The 18,343-nt window shown below is 43.6% G+C and overlaps 1 protein-coding gene across 6 annotated transcripts in view; it reads left to right on the forward strand.

Moving 5' to 3' along the window:
* The window catches only part of PUM1 (pumilio RNA binding family member 1), a 137,418-nt gene that overhangs the window by 40,035 nt on the left and 79,040 nt on the right, over nucleotides 1-18,343 (forward strand). For 3 of the 6 annotated variants that reach the window (XM_082247703.1, XM_082247704.1, XM_082247705.1), the window contains exons 3-8: nucleotides 8,704-8,772; nucleotides 10,363-10,471; nucleotides 11,919-12,166; nucleotides 12,592-12,758; nucleotides 16,108-16,378; nucleotides 16,468-16,561. In XM_082247703.1, the coding sequence (XP_082103829.1) occupies nucleotides 8,704-8,772; nucleotides 10,363-10,471; nucleotides 11,919-12,166; nucleotides 12,592-12,758; nucleotides 16,108-16,378; nucleotides 16,468-16,561 (958 nt within the window). The remainder of the gene's footprint in view (nucleotides 1-8,703; nucleotides 8,773-10,362; nucleotides 10,472-11,918; nucleotides 12,167-12,591; nucleotides 12,759-16,107; nucleotides 16,379-16,467; nucleotides 16,562-18,343) is intronic. The other 3 variants (XM_082247706.1, XM_082247707.1, XM_082247708.1) reach the window with 1 other exon arrangement.

Below are 18,343 nucleotides of genomic sequence, written 5' to 3' on the forward strand. Positions count from 1 at the left end.
TAACTTTTATGGAAACCTGTAGTAGAAAGAATATTGGGGATATTTTCCCCGTCTTTCCTGACGACCTAGTGAAAATTCTAGTCTTGTGGCTGTCATGCTGTTCTATCTAGCTCAGGCATGTGGTGCTTTCGCTGTTTCTTTTGTGGCTTTCTGTTGGTTTTAGGATAGAATGTATGCGGTATCCTGTGCAAATTTTTTTGATGATTAAAAGTTTACCTGAATGTGACCCCAGCTGTTCTGCTATTTTATAAAGGATATGCTTATGATTTTAAAGCTGAATACGTCCAACCCCATTCCTCTGAGATAAAATATAAGCTGCAACTAATGCTATAAAATCAATTACCAAAAAAATTACTGTAATAAGCAATCGGTGTATAAAAATCCCTGATCACCCCCAGGGTAGTACAGTGTCACTATGGTAGCACTGCTCTAGTGACCGTATGGGGGGGAAAAAAATATTGTGATTTAAAAGAAATATAAATATATAGTCTACTTTCCAAAAAGGGGTAATTTTGAGAGTATTTGTACTGTACTGGCATTTTAGAGCGTCAAGACATGATAGGCGGCCAATACATCAGGACTTATCGATTTTCAAATATATATACCATAGTTTGTAGACTCTCTAACTTTTACACAGACTACATAATACACTGATTTGGTTTATTTTTACCAAAGAAATGTAGCAGAATACATTCTGGCCTAAATTTTATAAAGAAACATTATTTCAAAATTTTGTAACAGAAACAAAAAAAAAACAATTCTCAATTTCATTTATTTTTTTTAGCAAAAAATGAAAAACCTAGTGGTGAATAAATACCAGCAAAAGAAAGCTCTGTCTCAAAAATGATACTAATATAATTTGGGTACAGTGTTGCATCACTGAGTAATTGTCATTCAAAGTGTAACAGCGCTGAAAGCTGAAAAATGGCCTGCAGTGGAAGGGGGAGAAAGTGTCCATACTTGCAGTGGTTAAATAAAACACAAAATATGAGGTTGCATTGTGTAGAGAGATACCAAATATGTCAAACCTTAAAATTGCATATGCCAGTGAAACCACAACAGACTTCAGTACCCAAAAATTTCTATAGGCAATGCTTAAAAGCCCCTACAGATCACCAGTTTAGAGTTAACTGTGAATAGTGCCCTAGTATTGTGCTCAATCCAGAGTGCACATCCGTTTTCAATACATGCCGTGCAATTGGTGTTTTCATGCATAGATGCCCCTAATGCATGTGTTGACCTTCATATGTGAAGGGGGGCGGGGTTATATTCATCTTTAATTCCCTATATGATTTGCATTTTGCTGTTCCAGGTTCTGTTTAATGAGATATCGGGAGTTTATTTTACCCCTGATTTTTCACCTGCCTTTTGCTGACTTTAATGGAGAACAGATTGTGCTTCATTAGCTTCTTCTCTGGGCCACAGCAGCCGCACTTCTGGAGACCCATGAAAGTGATCAGGTGGCTGTATATCCCCTGGATTGCTTCCACCTGACAGCCCACAGTCTGCTTGTTTGATTTACATGGTTGCAGGAGGAGGATTAAATGGCTTCTGTACTTGACAGAAGGACACAGCATGTGATTTAGCTTGCCTGTGTGTGTGTGATCAGACTGAAAAAACATTTTTAAAGTAGTGTTAAACCCTCCAAGTGAAGAGAAAGAGAGAGGAAAAAAAAAAGCACCAGACATCAGCATTTACAATGCTTGCTGTGTGCCTTCCTTTTTAAAGATTTTCACTCTTGCTTTCAGTGTCTCCTGGGCTTTCCTGTGTTTCCATCTTTATGTGGCTACTCTGGAGCCCTGACATGGCCACTCTTACGTGCATGCTTGCTTGTGATTCCTGGGATGGGGGCTGTTGCATGTTTTAACCTAAATACGGCTGTAACATGGTACTAAAGATTAACAACTTCTTCTTTAAAGCTGATCTCCAGCTTTCCTGTCAGTCTAAATAGTTTGGGCCAAGTGGGCCCAAACTATTTATTTCCCACACGAGCTGGTGCACCCACTGGGCTGCAGTATACAGGCTTGTGTTTCAGTTGTCGGACACAAACATCCCATTTAACAGTGGGAATAAAATTGAGTCTGGTGGAGTGGCACTCAGCTATTCATAGGCAACTTTCTCCATTGTTCATTGACAGACGCAGCTTCATATCTTCTTGACCATCGGGTTATGCTGCCCCCCACAGGAGTAGGACACTAGGCAGGAAAACTTCACCACGCCCATGGGGCAGTCCCTGCAGGCATAACCCCACACACTCTGCTACAGCCCTCAGTTTTTCTGCCTATTTTAGGAGTAGGACCTAGTTCCCTGCTGGGACTTCGGTCTTAGCTGTTATTATTTGGGAACCTTTTTTTTTTTTTTGTAATTTATTTCTTTTTAGTTAGAGTTCCTGTAGAACTATAAGCAATAGCCAGCTGGGTTTTGGACTGCATACTCTAGATCCTTAAGGTCTCCCAGGTTGGCCAGCAAACAGGTTATAGTCCAGCACTAGGCCTCGCCACGCCAGAGCCCAAATGGACGGGGAAGAGTCCGCGAGTGGACCGTCTCGATGGGACGCAAACCACCTGGGATTCCCTGAGTCGCAGCATACCCCTGGCTGGCAGCACCCCCCACCCCAGGTGGGAGGTAGTCTGTTTGGAGCGGCGCCCACCTGATATCGTGGGCGGTCTTGGGGTAGACTTGGGCCCTCTCCAATAGTCGGACCCTCGGGTATACCAGGCCCCCCCCCATGGCAGGTTTCCCACCACCTGAGGGTGGATATATTGCGGCCACTGTGACGGTTCTGCGGGGGTGGGGGCGTTTCTCTGGTAGGGTCTCTTTCTGGAGACCCTCCAATGCCTTTTGTCTGCTGACCCCAAAGTACCACTTGCTGTAAGCGCCCTTTGCCTTCGCCTCCCTCTGTAGTATCTTCAGATTCTGAGGCAGATATGGCCGCCGCAGACGCACACCACCTTGGTGGCTCTGTGTCATCGCATTCTGATGGTAAAGAGGACATTTCCTCATCAGCCGCCTCTCAGGAAATCGCATTGGTGGAAGCACTTCGTTTCAGTGCAACAAACTTTAAAAATGGTGTATGAATCTACAGTGTCAGGAACACAGGTGTCTTTTGGCACCCACAAATCCCAGAAATCGGGCAAGGCGTTTCCCTGCCCGGAACTTTTTGACAATATTGTCAATGAACAGTAAGGGCGCATCAAGCACATGCTAGTGGTGCCCAAGCGTGTCAAACGCCGTTATCCCTTCGCGGATGCAGTTTCCACTCGGTGGGCCGTGCCACCAAAGGTGGATCATCCGGTTTCCAGACCGAATAAGTCTACTGTGGTCCCGGTGGAAGAATCCCCGGCCTTTACAGACCCCGTTGATAGATGGATTGGGTCTCTGTTTAACTATTTACATGTGTTAGTGGGCTCAATATTGAAACCAATAATTTTGACCACCCTGGTGTCTCAGACCATCACTGAATGGGTGAAGCTACTTAAAGGTCACTTGGAAATGGAACCGCTTTCTCCGGGGCTGATTGAGCTCATGGATCAAATGACTCAAGCCCTGCTGTATATATGTGATGCGTTGCTGGATGCGGCTCCCCTGGTGGCCAGAGTGTCTGCGGTGGGGATTGCTATTAGACACATGGTGTGGTTAAAGAGCTGGTCTGCGGACCCAGCTTCCAAAAAGGCTCTTTCTGACCTTCCCTTAACGGGGGAGAGGCTGTTTGGATCCTCCCTGGATGAGTTGATTAAAGGCCTTACGGATGGGAAGAGTACTCTTCTTCTCCCTCAAGCCTCTAAGGGCAAGGCACCACGTACTAGACGGGGGGCCTCCTTTTACTGCTCATAGGCGTTTTTTTCGTGCCTCTGGGTTGCAGGAAAAAGGAAAGCCTTTCAGGTCTTCTGGGGGTTCCAAGAAGACCTGGTCAGGAAAACCTAAGACAGGCCAATTTGGATCTGCAGGCAAATCCTCGTCTGCAAGAAGAGGCGCCCTCACCTGTTTCTGGGGTGGGGGGGACATCTTTGCTTCTTTCCGGAACCATGGACTTCCTTGTTTCAGGACAAATGGGTTCACAAATTGATCCGATCAGGGTACAAGATCGAATTCCGGTCTCGACCGTCGGACAGGTTCTTCCCATCCAATCTGCGCCTATCTCCAGACCGGTTAATAGATGTATGAGAGGTGGTACAAGATCTGCTGTCGCAAGGATGATTGTGCCAGTTCATTCTCAGGAACGCTTTTAAGGGTTTTATTCAAACTTGTTCACTGTGCCCAGGAAGGAAGGCAAAGTGCGTCCAATCCTGGACCTCAAGGCTCTGAACAGCTTGATGCGGGTACAGAAGTTTCGAATGGAGTCCATTCACATGGTAGTGGCGTCCCTACACCAGGGGGACTTTTAGGCCTGCATAGATATCAAGGACGCATATCTACACATCCCTATCTAGGCTGGACACCAGCGTTTTCTTTGCTTTGCTATAGGAGAGGAGCATTATCAATTTGTGGTCTCGCCTCCGCCCCCAGGGTCTTTACTAAGGTGCTGACCCCGGTGTTGGTATTACTGCGCCAACGGGGCTTTCGGTACTGGGGTACCTGTATGATTTCCTATTGAGGGTGGACTCTCATTCAGCCCTGTTGGGCGACTTGACAATCACTGTCCGAACACTGCAAAGAATTAGGTTGAAACATCAATTTCAAAAAATCCTCCCTGATACTTTCACTGAGACTGGATTATCTGGGCCTGACTCTGGATTCTGCTTGGCGAGAGTCTTTCTTCCCCCAGACAAGCTGCAGAAGTTGCAGAGGGCGATCGGTTGCTGTTGGAAAGCAATCTGTCCTCTCTGCAGACTTGCATGCAGTCCTTGGGTCTGATGGTATCAATCTTTTAAAGTGGAACAAGGATCCAGAGTCGTAACCCAAAGTCTGCTCTTCTTTGGTGGCTTCACTGGTCAGCCCTCCGCCAAGGCAAGTTCTTCCTTCCGTTGTATTGGACGGTGGTAACCACGGACGCCAGGCTGGGGAGGAGTGCTGGGGAGGCTCTGCGCCCAGGGATCATGGACAGTGGAAGAGTCCAAGCTGCCGATAAATATCTTGGAGCTAAGAGTGATAAAGCTTTGCCTGAGTCATTGGACAACTCGTCTGCAAGGTTGCCTTGGCCGGATTCAATTGGACAATGCCACGGCCATGGCGTACATCAATCATCAAGGGGGCACGAAGAGTGTCTTGGCGGCCTAGGAGTTGGCCAAGATTCTGTATTGGGTTAACAGGTGTTGGATCGAAGGGAGTGGCCCCTGCACCCGGAGGTGTTTTGCCTCCTTTGTGTTTGGTGGGGGGACACCCGATGTCGACCTGTTTGCTTCTCGACTCAACAAGAAGGTTCAGAAGTTTGTAGCCAGGTCGAGGGATCCTCTGGCCGACGCCACAGATGCACTGGTGGCTCCTTGGGGTCAGTATCGGCTGATCTATGCGTTCCCTCCGCTGAAACTCCTGCCGAGGCTTTTGTGCAGAATAGAGGTGGAAGGGATTCCGGTCAGTCTGGTGGCCCCAGACTGGCCTCACTGGGTTTGGTACGTGGACCTGGTAAGGTTGGTCACTGATGCTCCTTGGAGACTTCCTCTCAGGAAATATCTGCTGTCCCAAGAGCCGATCTTCCATCCTGCTTTACAGTCGCTGGCTTAAACGGCGTGGCTGTTGAAAGCCAGGTATTGAAGGATAGGGGCCTTTCTGACTCTGTGATTCCTACACTATTGAAGGCCAGGAAGTCTACTTACAGGAACATCTATAATCGTACGTGGAAATCATACATTTGATGGTGTGAATCGCTGAAAGTGCACGCTCGCTTGTTTTCAGTAGCTAGGGTTTTGATCTTTCTTCAAAAAGGGGTTGAACAGCGTTTAGCTTTGGGCACGATCAAAGACCAAGTGTCGGCTTTGGCTATTTTTTTCCTAATGTCCTTTTAGCTATGCATGCCCTGAATCGCACTTTAATTCAGGGGGTGCGTCATATGGCTCCCCCGAGGTGATCCCCTCTGCCTCCGTGGGATCTGAATTTGGTGTTATCTGTTCTTCAAAAACACCTCCTTTTGAGAACATTAGGGAGATTCCCCTGCCTACTTTATCTCAGAATGTTGCCTTTTTGGTGGCTATAACTTCTGCCCGCAGGGTGTCTAAATTGGCGGCGTTGTCCTGCCGTTCCCCCTTATCTGGTGGTCCACAGTGGTACTTCGACCTAATTGGTCCTTTCTTCCTAAGGTGGTTTCTGATTTCCATTTGAATGAAGACATTGTGCTGCCTTCATTCTGTCCTAAGCCCAAGCATCCCAAGGAAATTAATATAAAACGTGAAAAATATACTCCCACAAGCTGCGCAAAAACACTTAAAAGGAATAAGTGTTCAAATATGTGCCAACAATACAGTGTTCCAACAAATAATCATAAAGAATAAATACATATAAAGTGTAATTGTGCACAAAATTTATCACACAAAGTCCATTAATTAAATGTGCTAAAATAGTGACAGGTGTGAAGAAAAGAGCTTCATGCTGGGGAAAAACAAAGGGGAATCCACTAGTGCAGTTTTAAAACTTCCAATTTTATTGTTAAAAAAATAGTAGTTGCACTCACATAAAACCAACAGCGCATGTAAAATATGGGGTTTAAGGGTGTTCCCCACGTCCTCACCAACTCCACGCTAGTGTGCTGGACATGGAGGAATCGCTGCTGCTCACCCGATTCCCCTTTGTTTTTCCCTATATGTACAGTACATGCGAGAGGAGAAATCATTTAAGGAGAACCCCTAAAACTTAAGTGTTTTGCCATTGCGCTTGTAGCCCTGACCATGCAAATGGGGGGGCGCATCTTGTTGGGGTGAGTTACCAGCTGATGGGAGAGGGATCACGCAGGTGGTGGATCTAAGTTGTGTCCAGCATTCAGCACGTAACTCTTCTTCACATGTGTCACTATTTTAGCACATTTTATTAATGGACTTTGATATATTTTGTGCACAATTACACTTTATATGTGTTCTTTTTGATTATGATTATTTGTTGGAACACTGTATTTTTGGCACATTTATTTGAACACTTATTCCTTTTAAGTGTTTTTTCGCAGCTTGTGGGAATATATTTTTCACATTTTATATTAATTGTGTGGTTTTAAGCTGCAGCATATGTATTCAGTTATTATTTAGTTATTTATATGATATTGAAATCCCATGATATTTGATTTACACACTGGCTATCACATTTATATTTTGTGTGATTTAACGCGAGAGCTATCCTATTATCATTATCCCAAGGAAATTGCTTTGCATTTTTTGGATGTGGTTTGGACAAGTAGAGTTTACCTGGCGGCTACTGAATCTTTCCGGAAATCTAACTTTGTCCTTCCCGAAGGACATCGTAAAGGATTGGCTGTGTCTGCTGCTACCTTATCCAGATGGATCAGGCAGACGGTGATTCAGGCTTATTCACTAAAGGGTTCAGGTTCCTCCTTTCCTGGTGAAGGCGGATTCTACTTGAGCGTTCTTTTTTCCCATGCCTCATGCAAATACTGCTTTGGGACGTCCCAATGGTCAAGAAGACATGAAGCTGCGTCCGTCAATAAACAATAGAAAACTGGATTTTTGACGTACCGTAAAATCCTTTTCTCTGAAATTCATTGGCAGATGCATCACCTGCCCCTCTAACTATGAATGGAATAGGGTTGTTGTCTTCTAAACACTGCTTGCAACAAAACTGAAGGCCCGTACACATGTACTGATCGTCGGCATACAAACGTCGGCGGACGAAAGATCTGCCGATTGTACGCTTGTTAGTATGGTGCCTCCGACAGCTGTCTGCGCACATTCTGCGGACAAGAGTCTTTCTTGCAAGCATTTAAATTTTTGTATGCCGAAACCAGAACGGAAGATTGTTCGCCAGTCAGTACAGAATTCTGCCGACAGACCGCAGATTTGCAAGACTGGGCATGCTCAGAAAAGAAAAAACACAGGGAAAGTTTACCATTACATGACATCACTTCTGCAGTCGGCTGTAGTCGGCGGACAAAATTCTTGGGCAGTCTTTGCACTTTTCAACAGACACCGACATCCCGGGGAGAAAAGACGAACGTTTGTATGCCGACGATCGGTACGTTTTTACGGGGCTTCAGGGCTGTAGCAGAGTGTGGGGTTATGCCTGCAGGGACTGCCCTATAAGCGTGGTGAAGTTTTTTTCCTGCCTAGCGTCCTACTCCTGTAGGGGGCAGCATAACCCAATGGTCAAGATATGAAGCTGTGTCTGTCAATGAACTTCAGAGAAAATGGTTTTATGGTAAGTCAAAAAAACTGTTTTTGTATTCTTTGAGGTAAAGATTGTAACATCATTCTCCCATTTCTGTACCTGAACCAATCAGAGTAAGCACCTCTTAGTGAAGGAAATGGTTAGTTTGGGCCAAACCGACTAAAGTGACAGTAAAGCTGGAAATTGGCTTTAAAGTACCCATGTTAAATCCAGCCTTAGGGGGGATTAGCACTAGGGACCTTAATCAACTTATAAGACCCCAAGACTGCAGCCGCCTTCTCCATTTTGGTCCTACAGGTTTGGGGGTCTGCCCCTTGGTAGGAGCAGTAGTGACTCGGCATCAATGGAACCAATAAACCCTGGAATGTTCATTTTTAAAGTTATAGCAGTTACTTTAACATGTTAAACCAGGTTCAACAATTTTTTATTTTTATCTTATAGGTACGTTCGATGGATGAATTAAATCATGACTTTCAGGCTCTTGCACTTGAAGGAAGAGCAATGGGAGAAGTAAGTATAAATACACTTAAACTTACCCCTATTATACTTCTGAGTATGTGTACTTCCTTTGGAGTCTTTATGAAGTAGGATTGGCAACCCCTGGCCCGCGGTTTCACGTTGAACTGTAGGTGTTCCCAAAATTATAGGGGGGGAGGCCTGATGCACATCTGTGCTTCCATAAGGAATAGTTTTTCCTGAATTATTTCTTGAACGATTTTTTTGTCTATAAAATGTGGTTTGTCTATTGATGAAAGAATATAACTGCATTTTTAGTTGAGGGCATATTTAGTCTACATTTTTCTTATTGTGGCCTCCTCCCTTTCCCCTATGTGTTGTTGTTGTTTTTTTTTTTTTTCTTTTAATTTTAACTAAAATGCATTTGCTTACAACCTGCCCAGCATTGCACCGGAACTAGATATTCTCACTTCAGACATCTCCTCTTTTGGCGTTTGCTCTCCTCCACTCTTTTCACTTAAATTTAAAGCCCATATTCTAGTATGTCAAGTTTGACTAGCTTTACTTCTGAAATGAATGGGGTTAGATGGTGCATGTTATAGGGCTCGTGGGTGAGAAGAATGTGAACAGTTGCTTTGCATTGCTAGGCAAGCTGCAGAGCAAAGAGTTTGGACAGCCTGCATCTTGGGTAGATGACCACTAGTTTTCAAAGACTGTTGCAAAAAAAAAAGTAACCTTGCTCCTGCAAGAATAAAGTAGTGTTAACTCTGCGGATTGTTCTGGGAGCCATTATTCTGTGTTCTGAAATGTGCAATTTATCCATCCCAGCAGGGATCTCTCCTAAAAAGTGCAGCCAGGCCTTCATATCTGAGGTCTTACCTGTCGGTAAGCAGTTTGTGAGTTGGGTGCGCACCTGGGTGTGGAGTGGCATACGGTTACATAAGAAGATTGGGGCGATTATACACATTTAGTTCACAAATTTTCTTGCACTGTTCACTTTTTATTTGGACTGATTTTGCACCCTGCATTTTATTGAAGTATCATCTTTGAACACACTTTGATTTTCACATGATGATTTTTATGCAATATCCTTATGCTATTGGGTTGTATTAGCACTTTGTTTGACAGCGCAACACCATTATTTTGTTTAGTGCTACTTACCACCCTGAATGCACAGAAAAAAAAAGCAGGAAAGGGATGGCAAAAATGGTTAGCCATGTGGCATCAACTTGAAGTCCTTGGTACCCTCCATGTAGGCAGGTGGAGTGGACCCTTTGGGTTTCTTGGCATTCGGTTTTTGAAGAGATTAAGTGTTTTAGGGTGGTGTCACAAAGAAAAGTCCTGCCTTTAAAGCAGTGGTCCCCAACCTTTATGTCCTCACGGACCACTAAACTCACAACTTTGAATCCCATGGACCACTAACATGAATATAGTATTCCTTATCTCTTAGAGATAATTAGACTCCACCTAGTGTACAGGAAATACCAAACCATCTTACAAAAAAAAAACAGGTTTAAAAAAAATAGGCAGCTGGTTTATTGTGAAGATGTTTGTTAAATGGGGAGTGGAAGCTATTTTAATATGTATAACCGTAGCGATTCCTGTATTTTTGGTGCTAGTAAAAATAAAACTTTGTCCCCCAAGCAACTGTTGCCCGGCAAAAAATTCTGGGAGAGCGATGACTCCAACAAGGATGGACCAAAAGGCATTTTTCTGGGGGATCAGTGGAGAGAGAGTGCATGGGGGGCATCTGGTAAGTTAATTATAATTTTGTTGCTAATTTATGGTCTTGTTGGTATGTGCATGAAGAAATGATTTGCTGCTATTTTGTTCAGAGTATAATGTGGTAACTTGGTAGTTTGAGTAAAGAACAACCTGTAGCATTTTCAGTAGTGAAGAGCCAGACATCTGGGTTCAGTTTAAGTAGGGTTCGGCAAACATTACGAAAGTTTGGGTGCCGAATCCGAACCCTGCTGAATGTTGAATAAAAAAATGGGCATTTACTATGCTCATAGGCAAGTTATTGTTTAACCAGGACTGGTATGAATTTTGAGGGATACCACCAGAGACCCATCCTGCAACGTGGCAGGGTTGAGCATCCGCCAGCACACCTCTGATCTTGCCGACTGTTGTCGGCTACTGATGGCTGATATGAACAAGGGGGGTGGTCTTGTCCATATTTGATGAATAACAAGGAGGCCGTTTCAGTGGGTGTGGACATCGTGACTGGCTTGGAACTACATTCCTTGATGAGCTGGTTGACAGTTGATGTACATTGTGGAACTTTTTTGGGGTTTTTTTTTTGTCAAAAAATGCGTGGTTTTGTTTCTTCTTGTTGGAGTACTATATACTCCTTTTATACACATAGGGGGGCTGGTATCTGGGAGTCTCCTTATTATTTTTAAGACCATTGGCAACAGACCCCCCCCCCCCCCCCCCCCCCACAAACACAAATGTGGGGAAGCGATAACTGTGTATGCAAGCTATGCTCAGGTAAGGGTCTTGTGTATTGTTTGGGGGGGGCTCGTATAGGAAAAAAAAATTGGTGCATGGGTTCCCCCAATATTTATACCATGTCCTTCAGGTCTGGTATGAATTTTATTGGGGACTTCAGACGCAAAATAAAGTCCTTCCTCCCTTTCCAAATTATGGATTTTAAGGGGAACCCCATGCAAAATATTGGTTCCCCCCCCCCCCCCCTCCCCAAGTATCCACACCAGAACCAAACCTGAAATGGGAGGGCTGAAGGTATGCTCCCTCCTGGCCAGGCATCTTTTCCCCATGTTATGCTCCCTCATGAAGACGGCCTCTTTCCCCTTCCTTTGTGTTGGTAAGGGTTCCCTGCCATGTAAGTGAATGAGCTGAGTAATGTTGGCAACCTTTGACAGCAGGAACGCCCTTCCTTGATATTCGATTAAATTAATGTTACCATACAGACCAGAAAAGTCTCTTAATGCAACCATTTTTAATACCTGCTTTCTACATTCCTAGGCAGGTAAAATAGGATTGCCTGATCATTGTTTTCCCTTAGATATGCACATGTCAGGATTGCCTGTGTAGTTCCCTCCTTTGTCCTCCAATGCCCAAACCACACAACAGTTGGGTTTAGGACATTTTAAAAAGGACCACAATAATTCATTTTAAAATTAAAGAATTATTGATTTGATTTTTCTAATGCATTCATCTTTCCATTTTCCTAGATCATTCAGTCTCCCAGCCTATCATGGTCCAGAGGAGGCCTGGTCAAGGATTCCATGTTGGCAGTGAAGTTAACTCTGTGCTCTCCCCTCGTTCTGAAAGTGGAGGCTTGGGAGTCAGTATGGTGGAGTACGTCCTCAGCTCCTCTCCTGGAGACAACTGCATGAGAAAAGGAGGATTTGTAAGTGCCTCTCCCTTAATACAAACAAGGGGGGGAGCCCTTCGATTGCCAAGATATAGAAAAATGCAGGTAAAAATAAAGATGGCTGTAGGGATGCACAGTCTTGAACATTGTTAGTTCGCCCTTTAGGTTGTGAGTTTGACTGTGTGAAAGCCATATTGTGTTAACATAAAAACTTCTGAGCTCCCTTTTAAAAAACACTATATTTTTTTGCTGAACTATTGTTAATGCTCCAGAACTGAAAATTAGTAATTATATTTTATAGTAGCAACATTTTTTAATCTTGCCAGTTTATTTCTGGATGTCTCGTTTATGGTTTCTGATGCCATATTAAATGGAAAGGAAATTTTCTCAAGGTTTATGATCACCCAAATATCAGCATCAAAACTATTTAAGGCCTAGGAAATGTGTAGTTTGAACATAAGTTGAGAGACAGTTTTGGGTTGAACCTCTGTGGTTTTTAATCTGTTTTAAAACACTTTTTGATCTTTTAGGGCCCTCGTGATCCCGAAGGAGAAGAAAATGACAAAGGGGATAAAAAAAGCAAAGGAGTCTATGAAGGGGATAAATTAGGAGACCTGAAGGAGGAAAGTGACAATATGGATAAGGCAAATGGGCTGCCAGTCCAGAACGGGATTGATGGCGATGTAAAGGATTTTAGGTATGAACCTCAAGAAGCTTTTTTACCTTTTATTGATATTTGTATGCTTTGTTTTTTACTTTTATGAAACTTTAATTCTACATTCTGAGCATTTGTTACAGTTCTTGTATGCTCCCAGTAAAACACTTAGTTTTGGTATAAATTTTGCTTTCTGTATGCAGTTAAATATTTGCATGGTTTCTACTGTGCTGTGTAATCCATGCTGAACAGTATGCGTGTTACTGCTGCCATTGATTTTTGTAACTTTCAAGTGTGTGTTAAAGGGGTTTTCTGCTCTTAGATTTATGTAACCCTGTTTTAAAACCCACAGTAGTTAAAGGATAAGTTCACCTTTAATAACAACATGTTGCACCCATATTCAGAATGTAACGTGTTACTGCTGCAGCTGCCCCCGCTCCCCTCAGAGTCCCCACTGTGACAGCAGGCTAGAGAGCTTCTCCCTGCACCTTCTGTCCCAATTTGAAAATTGAGAGTTCTGTAAATTGGAAACTAAAAGTACCGACAGCCTTTGTGGCTGTCTGCTTGTAGTTCTCAATGAACTACCAGGGAGCTTTTGAGGTTTTATGTCCGTGTATAACTTCCTACTCATGCAAGGTACTATCAGACAGCTTACCCACAGAGTCTGCAAGAGCCCTGCATAGCACCTACGATCTGCTGATAATGGGTGCAATGCTTAACAATAAAAAAAATTAAAATGCCTATTTTTTTTTTCTGCAACCAGTTGTGTATTTATTTATTATTTTTTTTTTTTTTAAAGGTGAACTTATCCTTTAAGGTTAGGTTCACATCTGTGCGGGTGGTTCTTGCTGTGGGTCCGCACCTGTTGCCCATCCACCTGCCCAGGAAAACCTGCTGGATACACGCGGTTGCCATTTAATCCTAATGGCGTGCCCCAAGCACTAAAAACCACAATTCTCTTGGGGTTCCCATGCGGCCTGCCATTTCTAAAATGCTGCAATGACCTTTTCCCTGAGTTTCAGGAGGAACGGAAGCCTATTCATATGAATGGGCTGCCATGCCTGTGTAAAACGTGGCATGCAGAGCTGCATATGTGTGACCCTTGCCTAAATCAAAGTTGCCTTTTCTTTTTTTTGGAAAATGTTGTTTTTAAGTTAATTTAGTCATTCTAAATATTAAAGGGGCAGCTAAGTGTTCTATTGATTAACTGAAGAAAATTATAAAAAGTATCTTCCATAAGGTGCTTTTGGGCACTTGTCTAGGTTAAAGGAGAAGTACAACCAAAGCTTGTTTGGCTGTACTTCTCCTGTGGATTACAGGAGTGTAGTTTGTTCTGCACTCCTGTGACCCATTTCATCAGACAGCAGGCTGAAGCCGAATGTCGACTGATGTCAGAGAGCCAGTCTGGGCTGGGGCAAAACCACGACAATGAAGTCGGAATCTGCCCACATGCCTGGAGCAGCACCCAGGTCAGCCTCTCAACAAGCCGCCGAGAGCCTGAGTCAGTCGCTCCCACCCCTCCACAGCCCAGCGCTACAGTGCAGACAGCCACCAGCTCTCTGCTCAGGGAGCCCTGAGAACCAAGCGTTCAGTGGTGTTTGATTGCTCAGTTCTCAGTGATGGACCCGGCTGGGGACAGATGCAGCATTGGAGTGATGCTGCATCCACCTAGGTAAGTATGATTCAGAAAAAAGAAAGGAACAAACATACTTCTCTTTTAATAATTGGGTAACATTAGGTTATACTGTGGGCAAAAAACAAAAATGGAACAAAAGCAGAGTGTTGCCTATTGTGGCCAATAGAATTTTATGTTTAACTTCCAAAGTTTTCTATCCCAGACCCCTAAGTGCCGGTTCACACTTGTGCGATGCGGGAACGCTGTGAATATGCACCGTGATCCTGCATTGCATCCGCACCTCTGGCAGTTCACACTGCCATATGCGATACGCAGGGGGGGGCAATTAAATGTTAACGACACCCCCAGTTTGTTTGCATATCGCAGTGCGATCTGACAGTTCGCACAGAATCGGATCGCACAAGTGTGAACCACTGTGCGATCCGATCCTGATGTGGCTGAAAAAAAGGGTCCTGTGCGTGTTTGGTGCGGATACAGTGCAAATTCAGCCATACTAAGTGTATGACTAAATTCGCATCCGCACATGAGATTGCATGTAATGAAGGAGCAGTGCGCTCCGAATTACATGCGATCTCGCAAGCCGCACAAATGTGAACCAGCACTGACATATGTATAAAATATTAATTTGTAAACCATTTTTGTGTGTCTTTACCTAAATCCACTCTCCAGCCCTCTAAGCTATACCGTGTTCACACCTCACCCATTACACAGCATTTTAGGTACTTCCATTTCAATTGCAAAGCCCTCTGTTTACATCCCTTCTGAAAAATCTGTTCAGTGTTTACTGAGCCTTTGCACCGTGTCCCCAAATGCTTGCATATACTCTATACAGAGCCTCTGTATATGACGTTTATTTAAGCCTATGTGAACAAACTGAGGAATCACGGCCAACACAAGACTGCTATTGTCAGAATACTTGTAAACACAGGAGTAGGCTGTGGTGTTAGAAAGAAGTTGACAAATGGCAGCCTCCCTATTTCTATCATGATAGATTTCCCTTAAAGTGATACTAAACACACACAGTTGCATTTACAATGCCCCTTCTGTTTCTGTGTTTGGATGATGGCACTCTAACTATTTTAATAATAAAAAAAAAAAGTTGTCACATGACCCAGATCTTTACCAGCCTGTCTGCAGGGAAACCTAAGCAGGAGGGAGAAGCTTCTAGTCCTCGGCTGCTGGTCACAAGTTAAAAAAAATTAATTAAAAAATGGCCTTTGGAATACAGAGTAAAAATAAATAATATGAATAAACTATTTTAAAGTGTCATACAAATATATATTTGGAATCAAACCTTTATATTTTTTGGCAATAACATGGTGGGGGGTGTATTTCTGCCGGTCACAAGTTGTCATGCCCCTCCACCTGTGTGTCTTAGAATAAGAGGACGGTGAAGCCATCATTAATGTATTATTGTCATTTACCACTGTGTATACACCTACATGCGTGACTCTATAGTCACATGGGCTGCTCAGATGTGATAGGGAGGAAATGTTCAGCATAGAAATTCACTGAAAACTGTGCAGACCTTCACCACAGCTGCAAAATCCCTAGCTGAATTGGGGACGTAAACAGAAGGTGGAGAAAGAGAATAGCAGCATAAAGAATACAGAAAACAAATCGAATAGTGACAGAGAGCAGAGAACAGCATGTAATAAGCCATTTATTGAGAGTTTTTTATGAAAATATTTTCTATGTGGCCAAAAAATAAACGTGTTTTTATACTTTAGTAATGGTGTGTTTTTTTCCTTTCAGCCGTACCCCAGGTAACTGCCAGAACTCTGCAAATGAGGTGGATCTTCTTGGACCAAGTCAGAATGGCTCTGAGGGACTTGCTCAATTGACGAACAGCAATGGAGCAAAGCCAGTGGAGGACTTTGGTGGCATGGAGTCTCAAAGTGTTCAGCTGGATCCTATGGAGCATGTTGGCATGGAACCTCTACAATTTGACTACCAGGGCAACCAAGTTCAAGTTGATTCAGGAGCTACCACAGTTGGCCTCTTTGATTATAATTCTCAACAGCAGGTACATCTTGTGCGCAATAAGATGTACAGGGGTTTTCCTGCCATTGTATGTATGATGATATGTTGAATTCTATTTTTTTTTCCCTACAGTTGTTTCAGAGACCGAGTGCTCTTGCAGTACAGCAACTGACAGCAGCCCAGCAGCAACAGTACGCATTGGCAGCAGCGCACCAGCCGCACATAGGTAAAATAATAAGTTGTCTCTCAAGTGTGCTGGTTTCAGTTTTTCATAAAATGTTTGGTAAAATTTTTGTGACTGTAGCAAAGTAGGAAGTTGTTCTTGCCAATCTAATAAACAGCAGTTGTACTCAAGAAAAAGCTTTTCCATCTTTGTCCCTGCTGCAGCCCTGTCTTAACTAGATCACTCTTAAGACATATAGGAGCATTTGTTTATCCTTTTTTTGCTGCTTCAGTGATATTCTATGCACAGGTAGCTCTGTCAATCATGCAAGATATTGTGTTCAGCTTGTTCTCTGGTTTTTCCCTCACTGCAGCTTTGAGTAGGTATCTACTTGGCTTCAATTTTAAACATAAAAGCAGATTGGTACTTCATTGCTTTTATTTATTTTTTGCTTACTGGCTTGGATGCATGTACTTCCAGCTAGAGGTGCACCGAATGGAAATTTTGGTGCTGAATCCGAAAATGCTGGATGCACTTGGCCAAAAAACCGAAAATGATAGTTTTTAAAAAAAAAAATATATATATAGTGGCAGTGCAACTAGTGGTGAGCAGGTATTTCTCCCAGAATTATCAACCAGGCAGGTTGAAAGGGTCCAGGAGGACTGTTTTACTGGGAAAAGACTGGGTTTGCAGTTTCCCCTATGGTGCATAAAGTCCAGTTGTGGACCTGGAGTCTGGAGATTTCCAAGCGATCTGGGTGGGAGGAAATCTCCAATCCTGGGACCAGGTCTTAGGAACAGCCAGCACACTGATTGTGCAGGTGGATCTGGGCCTTTTAAGACAGACAGGACCAGTGTTCTGGGCTCCACCCTCCCGAGGAGCCCTGGCGTGTTCCGCCATCTAACAGTACCTGTACAACACTGTACCTCCGTTAGCACACTTTCACCAGCTTCCTTTGCTGTTCCCGCCCAAAGGCTCACCATCTACTTGTGCCGTGCAAACATGCACCCTTCTCCCTTGCACGCCAGGGATCCTCAGGAGGGTAGAGCCCAGAACACTGGTCCTGTCTGTCTTAAAAGGCCCAGATCCACCTGCACAATCAGTGTGCTGGCTGTTCCTAAGACTTGGTCCCAGGATTGGAGATTTCCTCCCACCCAGATCGCTTGGAAATCTCCAGACTCCAGGTCCCCAACTGGACTTTATGCACCATAGGGGAAACTGCAAACCCAGTCTTTTCCCAGTAAAACAGTCCTCCTGGAGCCTTTCAACCTGCCTGGTTGATAATCCTGGGAGAAATACCTGCTCACCACTAGTTGCATTGCCACAATATATAATTGTATGATATTCAACTTTTTATTTAAAATCATAAATTTGTTGTCAGCCATTATTGGCACCTTTTTTTAGCGCATGAAAAGCTAAAAAAAAAAAGGTATCCCTATAAATTCTATGTGCGTCTTTACATTGGTCTATTGTGGTGTTAAAAAAATCATGCTTGCTGCATTTTTGGTCAGTGGCACAAAAAAGTACCTCACTGTTAAAATGCATTGAAAACGCAGCAAGAGCGCATCAATAACGCACCCGTGTTGTGTTACGTTTTTTATGCGGTTTTTGAGTCACATGGCCTATGAAAAACAAACCATTAGCGCGGTAAAATCGTGGAAAAAATTTTTTTTTTTAATCACCAAAATGGTAATAACACTATTTTCGGCCGAAATTTCAGTGCATCTACTTCCAGCAGATGGCAAAAATTTCATCCTACACGGTTTGGAAGAATGGTGATACATTTCCAATAGACACACTCCTAAACCTTGTGTACAGTATTCCCAGAAGATTTAAAGCTTTTAT

Source organism: Pelophylax lessonae (assembly GCF_965119305.1).
Source record: "Pelophylax lessonae genome assembly, chromosome: 2".
NCBI classification, from domain to species: Eukaryota; Metazoa; Chordata; class Amphibia; order Anura; family Ranidae; genus Pelophylax; species Pelophylax lessonae.